General features: G+C 40.5%; 1 protein-coding gene across 2 annotated transcripts; it reads right to left on the reverse strand.

Annotated features, from left to right (window-relative positions):
- Positions 1-1,918: 1,918 nt before the first annotated feature.
- Positions 1,919-9,021, reverse strand: klhl38a (kelch-like family member 38a). Of its 2 annotated transcripts, none has more exons than XM_046844143.1 (4): positions 8,737-9,021; positions 6,028-7,384; positions 4,294-4,399; positions 1,919-4,211 (listed from the first exon to the last, which is right to left on the reverse strand). In XM_046844143.1, exons 2-4 carry the CDS (start codon positions 7,381-7,383, stop codon positions 3,922-3,924), a joined length of 1,752 nt encoding a protein of 583 aa, XP_046700099.1. In that variant the 5' UTR covers position 7,384; positions 8,737-9,021; the 3' UTR covers positions 1,919-3,921. The 2 variants fall into 2 exon arrangements, with proteins under 2 accessions (XP_046700099.1, XP_046700098.1); XM_046844142.1 differs by lacking the exon at positions 8,737-9,021 and adding an exon at positions 7,864-7,925.
- Between the last annotated feature and the right edge of the window lie 1,155 nt (positions 9,022-10,176).

A 10,176-nucleotide genomic window follows, 5' to 3' on the forward strand; every position in this document is an offset into this window, starting at 1 on the left:
CTCATTTGGCGTTTGTTTAAACTGCTGCTTTGTTAGGTTTGATAACTGCAAATCTTTCAGAATATATATTTTGTACTTTGGTGTTTAAGACTTTAGAGCAAATTCATTTCCATCCTCAGCTTTGTAACATTTTCTAGGGATTTGGATGAAGCTTTGTAAAGAAGAACCTGCTTGTGCCAAAATAACACTCCACAATCTGAACTGTGTTTGTTTGTCGGACCTGCTGTACATATGAGATACTATATATTGAAGGAAGCTGCGACCGATCGTGCACTAGGAGATACATTTAGCAAACTGATCTAATCTACTGTGTGTGTGTGTGTGTGTGTGTGTGTGTGTGTGTGTGTGTGTGTGTGTGTGTGTGTATATATATATATACAAACACCATATATTTTGTAATCACTCCTAATTTTGTATATTTTTTTTTAAATATTATTATTATTAATATTATTATTATTAATATTATTATTATTATTATTATTATTATTATTATTATTATTATTGTAGAAATTCTTTTCACCGCCAAATCATTTTGACATGATTCCACAGGATGCACTTTGACGACATGCTAAGTTTTTTTTCTTTCTTACTTTTTTACTTTTTTTACTTTTTTTTTTTTTGGGGCCACGTTTCGTTGCAGAACTCGTTCAGTCGCTCGGCTCGGCGCGATGTTGTTCAATCAGGCGTGAACGCCACGAAAAACAGGCCTTTTAGGTTTTTTTCCTTTTGTTTTAACGCTACTTTAAAAGTGCAGAAATGCAGAACAACGAAAGATCCTGCACCAGTCACACGTCCCAGACAGTCGCTTCATTCACTGTATTGTATCTCTGTTAAAAAAATAAACACAAAAAAATACAAACATTGTGCATGTAAAAGCTACGATCCTTTTTTTTTTCTTTCTTTTTTTTATGAATTGATTAATAATAAACATTACTTGCTGTAGCAAACTGAGGATTTATTTATGTATTTATTTATTTATCGCTTTATTGGATTTCATATTGTGGATGTTGATTTCAGAATCTAAAACGATCAAAAAGTCATTGAGCAGCAGAAATAAAACAAACACAGGATATTTCACAAAAGTATTGGAACACCAGACTTTTTTTTTGTGGTTTTTCCCCAACCTGATACACCAATGTTGGCCTAAAATTTTTCTTTCACTCGAACCCAGGAGACCCAAACCTGCTCCAGCATGACACAGTGTGCACAAAGATCTGCTTTACATGGGCTGGAGTGGAAGATCTGGAATAATCTGCTATAGAGCAATAAACCCTATTGAACAGTTCCTGACTTTACTAACTGGCTGAATGGCTTTAAATCTCCACAAACACCCTCTGAAATCTAGCAGAACATCTTCCCAGAAGAATGGAGGTTCTTATAAAGAGCAAATAAATACTAAACATGGAATAATACGATTCAAACACCAATCTGCTTAGGTGTCCATCTTGTTCTTCTTCAGGGTTTTTGGGGCGGAGACTTGGAGAAATATTCTCACGTTGCAACACCTACAATGCATCAGATTTAGTTTAATCCCTTCTCATCATTACACAACATGGTGTGAGCCACCACTGAGACATCCCTCATTCATTTCCTGGTAGTGGATTTTCCAGTTTCGTTGTGCATGTTGCAGTGATGTGGCGCCATCTAGCGTTAGGGTTTGGGATTCATGTACAGTTCTTTGTTCGTTTGTATATTAATTCTACAGTAAATGAGCTTTAAAAGCTATTAGATTATGAAATGTGTGTGCAAGCTTCTACTTCTACTTTCTGATTCATTGTGTGGATATAAAAACAGTAAAAAGTGTTTTTTCCAATGATGAATTCTTTAACAATCTTGTAAAAGGTATATTCTTTTTTAATAAGGTATAATCGAGTAAATAAATATAAATATATTCACAGAAATAGACATAGTGCATACTTTAATCAACCATCCAAACCAAAAACATCTAATACATGATTATATATAATATATATTGAGGTGCTAACACAGTGGATAAGGCTCTGGGTTACTTATCAGCCAAGCTGCCAGGCTTGGGGCCCTTGAGCAAGGCCCTTGACATGGCTGACCCTGGACTCTGACCCCAGCCTTCTAACATCAGTAGGATATGCAAAGGAAGAATTTCACTGTGCTGTAAAGTACATGTGACAAGTATAAAGCACATGTTTGTCTTTATGGGTAACTTTTTTTCAAGCTGTCATCCAAATGCCGTAAAGTTTCTTCATCCTGGTTATAACTACATTTGCAGGACCTTGGACAGAACACTCCTCTACAACCATAGAGTCTGACAGAGCATTGTTCCTAAAGAGCAGGAGATGGAAAACATCTTTGCAGCCACTTATTGCTTATTGACTCCAGAAGATCAGTGTGTCCTAAGCTCATGAGTTCTTCTTCCATTCCCCAAGCTTTTTTGGTAGGATGAACAAAATTGTGTAAAAGGTCTTTAGATGTGGGAGCAAGAAATGTTCTCTTTATATGAACTTGGGGATCTGAACGAGTTTCAACATGACACAACGTGCACAAAGCGAACTCCATGAAGATATGCTTGGACATATGGGTTAGACGTCATGGCAGATCTCCTGCTATAGAACACTCACCTTCCCACCTTTCATCAGTACCTGACTTTCCTACTTGGCTGAATGAATCTCCACTAAATCTAGTGGAACATCTTCTCAGATAAGTGGAGCTTATCGTAAGAGCAAACGGAGAGTAAATCTGAAATATGATGCTTTTTTTTCCCTTGTTTCATTTGCAGTCTCACCATACAGACAGAGAACTGAGTTAAGATGAACTTGGTTGAAGGTTGTAAATACACACAGATCAGGCGTAACGTTAAGACATTAGAACATTTTGAGCGGTGAAGTAAATAACGTTGATTATCTCTTAATGTTGATTATCTCATCATGGCACCTGTTAGTTGGTGGATTTATTTATCAGGCAGCAAGTGAACATTTTGGGCAAACGTAAGGATTTGAGCAATTTGTGACGTCTAGACGGCTGGGTCAGAGCGTCTCCAAAACTGCAGCTCTTGTAGGATGTTCCTGATCTGCAGTGGTCTGTATCTAAATTGCTCCAAGGAAGGAACAGTGGTGAACCGGCGACAGGGTCATAGGCGGCCGAGGCTCATTGATGCAGGTGAGGAACGAAGGCTGGTCAGTGTGATCCAACAGACGAGCTCCTGTAGCTGAAACTGCTGAGAAGCTCATGCTGTTGATGATCGACGGGTCAGGAAAAGCAGGACCATAACAATATTATTCTGTGTATAAAAAAAAAAAGAAATCTACATTTTCTTGATTTCATTGTAACCCTATGGTTAGGTTTTCGGACATGCAGTAAACATTTCTCATCAAAAGCAGCACGAAAAAAAGGAAAAAAAAGAATTCAAGTCATATCAATAAATATCTTCAGATGGTTTAGTGCGTTTTTGTGACTTTTTCAGCAAACTTCAATGTAGAAGACGAGGCTTTACCGAGTAAACAAAGTTTCGCAGTCGAACCGAAGGCATGCGAGAACAACACGAGTGCAGCATATCAGCAATTTTTATTCAGTCAAATTATTCGCATTGGAGCTGGTTATGGGTTTCCGTTTAGTTCTAGAGGAATGTATCTTCATAAAGTGACTTCAAATGGGATGCAGTTTGACTACAATACACTCCAGTGTCCTAACATCCTGTGTTTGCAGATTCTGAATGTTTTTCTGGAGAACACCGACTCGACGTGAGTTCGGGACAAAGATTGCACAGTTTGTAATCCGGTCTCCTGAGAACATTTCCAGAGCTCTTCTGAAAAAGCTTCCACATATCCATTCTGGAAGACTGCATGATGTGAGGTTGGAGTGCAACCTTTGCTTCCTCAGATGGTCTCCATTGTGGTCCTGTCAATGAAATATTTCCTGGACAGAGAACCAACCAGATGTTAGATCGGGTCATGGAGGATTGGGTCGATTGGAGACACAAACCAGGGCCAGAGAGCCGTGATCAAAAAGCTTGTACGGAATCGACCCTTTAGATGTCCAAACATCGGTTTTCGGGTCGTAGCACTCGAAGCAGTCCGAGTCCTCGATGACGTCGTGGCTGTTTAGGAAGCGTCCTCCTGTCACGTACAGCTTGTTGTTGATCACAGTGGCCGAGTGATGCATCCTCCGTTCCCTCATGTTCTCACATTTCACAAACTTGTTGGCTTTGGTGTCGTAAGCGATCACTCTTCTCGTGTACCCTTTAAAAGACAAAAAAAAATACATTTCAAAGAAAATGTACGCTAATAGTTGTGCGATCATTTTTGTCAAATTTTCTACCACCTCCGATGATGTAAATCTTGTCTTCTATGATCGCAGCAGGTGCGCAGACATTCTTCACCGTCCTGGTCTCCATCCTCATCCACTGGTTGCGTGAAATGTGATAAACCTTGTATAGATAAGGAATTGGACTTGTTCAGACAACGTGATCGAGTGTATTATCGTTTATCTGTTGTTTTGGAGCGTTTTCTTTGATGAAGAAACAAAATCCTCGAAACTACTCGTTCGACCTTCACATCATGGACTCTTGCGCACGTCATAAAATCCCGGTTGCTTTGATCAAATTACGTATGTTTAATTAAATGATGGTGTACAATTGTCTGCTGCTTTCCTACTTTGTCATGTTGCTCAATATATATTATACTGGTTCTCACCTGAATGGGTTTTAACCCCCAAAACATCTGGTTAAACCAGTCGTCATCTGTCAAGCTTAAATTTCTATTTGAATTTTTTTGTAAATGTGTCTTGAATTCATAAATGGTGCAGATGAATCTTGAATGTTACTAATGAAGGCGAGTGAACGGCATCAGATCTCTAAAACAGGTCAAAGGTGAATCTCGTTAACAGTCAATTGGCGTTAGAGCGAAACAGAGAATTATAAATTCTGAAAAAACACGAAACGAACGGACACTGATACAGTACAGTAAAAGTGTTAATCAATTTAAATAAAAAATTTAACCGAATAAATAGATTTGTGCTTTTAAAATTCATAGACGTCATACAGAACAAATGACGCGTTGTGTACTTTCAATCGCTGGAATCCAAATGAAGTACCGTATTTTCCGGACTATAAGCCGCTACTTTTTTCCCACACTTTGAACCCCGTGGCTTAAAGAACGAAGCGGCTAATTTATGGATTTTTACTGGGTTTTTCCCGGTTTCACAAACTTCAAGCCAAAACACTGAGCTCCATAAAATTAGACCAATGAAATTGCGGAACGGGTTCAGGTGAACCAATGAAACTCTTGATATTAAATCAGATGCGCTCCCACTGAATCGGGCCGCACCACATCATAAATATGGATGATGTTCCTCTGACGTTTGACCTGCCGCTCACTCGGACTGTCTACAGGAAATGTGAATCATTCGTCACGCTGAAAACAACCGGGCATGAAAACACACTTCACCTGTGTTCTGAGCTGCACGGCATCGGGAGAAAAGATTCACCGATGGTGATTTTTAAACGCACGACGATGCCAAAAGATAAACTTCAGAGAGAAATTGTTGTGAAAGGAAGGAGGAAGACAGTGAACAATGACATTCTTGGTAGGCTACTGTTTAGATACAAGCCGTGTAACAGACACTGTCTTTCATTAAAGCCTGTGTAAAGTTCATTAGTTTCAGCTTATAGACAGGTGCGGCGTATTTATGTTCAAAATAAAAATCTTTGTAAAATTCAGTGGGTGCGGCTTTTATTTGTGTGCGCTTAATAGTCCGGAAATTACGGTAATTTACATCAGAAATACTGACAACATGACTAAACATTTTAAAGATCTTGTTTGTGAATAATGACTTTTGATGCCAAGGAGATTGACAAATATTTCCTTTTGAGAGATGAACAAAGGATTTTAAGAAATCAAACTGGCTTTTTTTTCAAGAAATCCAATGTTTTGTGCTGTCTGTACAAACTGTTTTGAGAAGTTCACTTCCTGGTTTGCGAATATTAATTATGAATCGAGAAATGCTCCAAAGCAACTGGAAAAAACTGCACCAAATCCTACCTTAAAACTGACTTACCTGTATCGACCTGACCGGATTCTGCATGGAGTCCTCCCCTCCAAACACATAGATCCTCTGGTCATTGGCAGCCACTGCAGGATGGAGCACTGCTGTAGGCATTGGGGCCATGGGTTCCCATTTGTTGAACATGCTGTTGTAGCGTTCCACCGTGTTCGAGATCTGTTTATCAGCACCTATGCCTCCAAGGACGAAGATGAAGTGCAAGTAAGACACGCTCTGATGGGCGTAACGTGGTTCAAGCATAGGCTCGGCCGTCCTCCATTGGTTGGTCTTGAGTGAGAGGGTATAAACCGTGGCACTGACTGTGCTATCTCCTGATGCCATGCTGAGGCTGAGACCGCCGACGACATACAGAATACTGTGTATGCAGACGTAAGAAGCTTTGTACAAGCGCAAAGGCAACTTGGCCAGCCACTGCCAGCGCTGAGTACGCTCATCGTAGAGCAGAGCCTCCCGGGACGTCTGCTCGTTGTTCTTGCGACCCCCGACAACCACTAAAGTCTCTCGGCAGGTATAACGTCGAGGTGTGGTCCAGAGAGGCTTTAGCTCACGTGTGCATTTGGCGCTCACGGAAAACATCAGCCGTCGCACCGATTCAATGATCTCTGTGCAAAGCGTCGAGGACTGCACGAGTGGATCGTTGGCTATGAACTGGAAGAGGTATGTGGGATGGATGTACCTCAAGCGCACCTTTTTAAACAGATCATGGATGGCACCTCGCCTAGAAAAAGGATCGTGATGGATCCAGGCCAAGAGAGTTTCGAACACTTGCTCTTCCTCGGCACAAAGCCGGTCATCCTCCAGGTAGCACATTAGCTCGGGCAGTGAGAGCTCGCAGAAGTCCTCCGAGGCGGCCACGTCGGAGAAACTGCGCACAGCCATCTCCTTCGCCCGCTCTCTCAAGCTCTCACAGTGGAGGATCTCAGAGAGCCGGATCATGCTCAAGCAGTTGTCAGGGTTCAGCTGCTCCTGCAAGAATGCCGAGCAGGCCTCGAAAAGCCTTGGGTACTGCAACATGGAAGCAGCTTGCATCAGAGGAAGAACTATTTCCATGCTTATAGTAATGGTTCCAGTGTAGATGTAGTCTACAATGCCATTCAAGATCACTGAGCTGATGCCTTTCAGGTCCACTCTAGTCTGGCCACTCTCACGAAAGTTGCTGCAGAACATGGCGCGGAAGTAAGGACTGCTCGAAACAAGAATGTTTCTGTGGCATGGGATCTCCAGGTCTTCGGTGCAGAGGAGCATGTCGGTGAGGATCCGCTCGTGCCTGAGGCAGTTCAGTTGGCACAACATTTGGCCTGGGAGTTCCTGGTCTTTGAACGGAAGGTGCTCAAGGGATGAATAGGCCATGCTTAGAGAAAGAGTGGAAGAGAAAAATTACATTCACTCATTTGGCAGATAGATTCAAGGAATTTTCAAGACTGGAAACTTTCCATGTAAATTAACGAGAACTAACTGGGAATTAATACAATTGCAGATTAGACAGTACCAGGGAACTTAAATGTAGTTAAAAAAAATATCCTGCAGGATAATATTCTTTAAAACAACCAGATTTAATGTCATTTTGGTTGAATTTCTACCCTGCACATTCATCAATTCCCGCACTGTGCATTCCTCGATAACAAACCCTAGGGGTGTAACAGTACACAAAATTCACAGTTCGGTACGGATCTCGGTTTTTAAGGAATTTCTCTTTTTGTTTGTTTTTTTCCAATGAATTCGCATAAATTCCTTTGCAACTTTTCCAAAATTCCCCAGATGACGTTCCCATGCAAAGTTTCTTACTCAAGCAAGAACTCGTAATCACTGATTCGACTGTTGGGTTCTGACCTCACAACCTTCATTTTATCAGCGAATTACACCCTGATAAAGCGCTCCGAACTTGAACATAAGCAGCCAATAAACCGGAGATGACGCCTTCCTCGCCTGGTTTGCGTCTTCTTAAATCATCGACGTTGTCATGTAGGCCACTGTTTCCAAACAAAACTGAGTTTAACAAGGCGGATATGTCACATTCCAGCTGCGTCCAATCTCTCGCTGGGTTTGCCCTTGCCTTCGGGTGAGGGCATTTAGTCAAGCTATTATTGGCATTGAGTCGTCCATTTGCCCCAGAGACAGCTCCCAGTTTTAATTCCCTCCATATCACACAGGCCACGCTGACTGTTATTTTGAGACGCTAATCATTATTGGGTATTATTAACTCCCTTTACTCAGAGTGTGACGACAGAGAATGACCAATGGCAATCCCAGGCCTTGTCACAAAGAAAGAAATCGACGGTTTCTGCTGAAACGAGAGCGTTCGGAAATTCTCCTGTAGAGATGGGAATCATAACAGGAATGTTCACTTTAAAATAAAGGCAAAATTGTCGAAACGAGAAACGCTAAGTGTTCAATTAACGTGCGCAGTGTCTAATTAACACCTACCGGGGATTTGAATTACGGTGAGGTAGAAATATTGAATATAATATAATAATATACTAATAATAACATAATGCAAGCAACGAATGCGACATCTCTAGCGAAACAGATAGAACAAGAGATACTATATTTAGGATTTTTTTTAATGAACGAGATGAGGTGAATTTACACAAACGATTCATTTGACCCTCATAATAAATTCATGGCTTTTAACAAAATTGAGGGCTGAGAGATCGATAGTGTCTGAACTTCAGTCTAATAAACCCGTGTTAGATGTGCGCTTACCTTGTAGGTTCCAAAATATGTGGTCTAAATCATTTGAGGTTCAAAATCAGCCATGTAGAATTTCCCTATATGTATAATCTCAGCAAATAATCATGGCTTCAGAGAAAGTGCACTCCGGAATAGTTTCGAAAACTAGAATCGTCCGTGCCGTTGACCCTCTCCCTCGTTCCCACACTGGTCTGCTGTCCACCATGTGCTTCATATGTTTACTATTACATAGATGGAAGCCTGAGGAGTCAGCATGGTTCAGGGGTTTGTTAACGCCCCTCGGTTGTCTTGTGTAACCGAGGAAGCTGGTAAATATAGAGAAGTGCTGAAGGCTTGGCTGACTGTGAGGAACAGCTGAGCCTTTACGCCTGGTTACCTTGGTTTGCAACAGAGTGGGGAGGTGAGGAGGTCCACCAGGGGTTGCCATTCACCTGGTACTTATCACTCCAGGCCCAGGCATTAAAAGTCATGCTGGACTCTAACCTGTTTTTTTTTATATCCTACCACACCACTTTCAATTGGGATTTTCGCTTTGTACAGGCCAAAGTTGATTGCACTCAAAGTTATCTCTCATGCACCTGCTCTCTCTGAAGCTCCAGGCCCTGGGTTCCAAAACTAAAGGATGAAAAGATTTTAAAGCGCAGATTAAATTCCGAAATATAACGTTAGGATTTGATTTTCCGAGCTCACAGAGGATTATTCGGATAGAATATCGGATTCACCCAGACACTGTACGGTAATGGAATGTAAATGAAAATTAGGATTAGAATGAAAATCTTCGTTATTGAATCTTTGACCGTTTAAAATGACTTGACCCATAAATACTTTATTTAGAAACATTTTTTTGGAGTTGTTAATGACTTCCTTCTGACCTTCTGAAGCAATAGATTTAAAAGTACTAAATTGCTTACTAAGCAAAATTCAGTGAACTAACATCCATTCTAATAATTTACCTTCAGTCAATAAATTGTCCTTTATTGAAGAGAAGATCAATTTTAATGACTTGGATTTCTTTAAAAATTCTTGGAAACTCATTCATCAAAATGAACAAATTTTTTTTTACTTTGTTTAGTTCATTTCATTCCTTTGATCAGAAATAAAATGTTACATGTTTAATAAGCAGATGACCAAATCCTCTACATACACCAAATTTGATTATAGTTTCAATAATGAAAATATGACAGTAAGGACAAATGATGATAAACAGAATTACCAGCTTCACCTCATATCTTCTGGTCTTTGTCGTTAGTTCTTTTGTCACGTGACTCCCATAATTTCAATAACAAATACAATAACATGAAGATATGGTCCAAAAAAACCTGATCGAATGCATTGTTTAGCGTCTATAGGAGTCACATGATAAAAGATCGAACGACTCGGACTAGAAGACTCGTGAGATGATTTATTGAATTGTGTTTTCTGTACATAACCGACAAAGATTTTGCGACGCTT

Source organism: Silurus meridionalis, chromosome 29, assembly GCF_014805685.1.
Source record: "Silurus meridionalis isolate SWU-2019-XX chromosome 29, ASM1480568v1, whole genome shotgun sequence".
NCBI lineage: Eukaryota > Metazoa > Chordata > Actinopteri > Siluriformes > Siluridae > Silurus > Silurus meridionalis.

Coding starts and splice junctions, on each gene's coding strand:
- klhl38a (XM_046844142.1), bottom strand. Junction 4,400..6,027: donor ATCCGGTCAGGTCGATACAG/GTAAGTCAGTTT, acceptor TATCTATACAAG/GTTTATCACATTTCACGCAA. Junction 4,212..4,293: donor CAAGATTTACATCATCGGAG/GTGGTAGAAAAT, acceptor TGTCTTTTAAAG/GGTACACGAGAAGAGTGATC.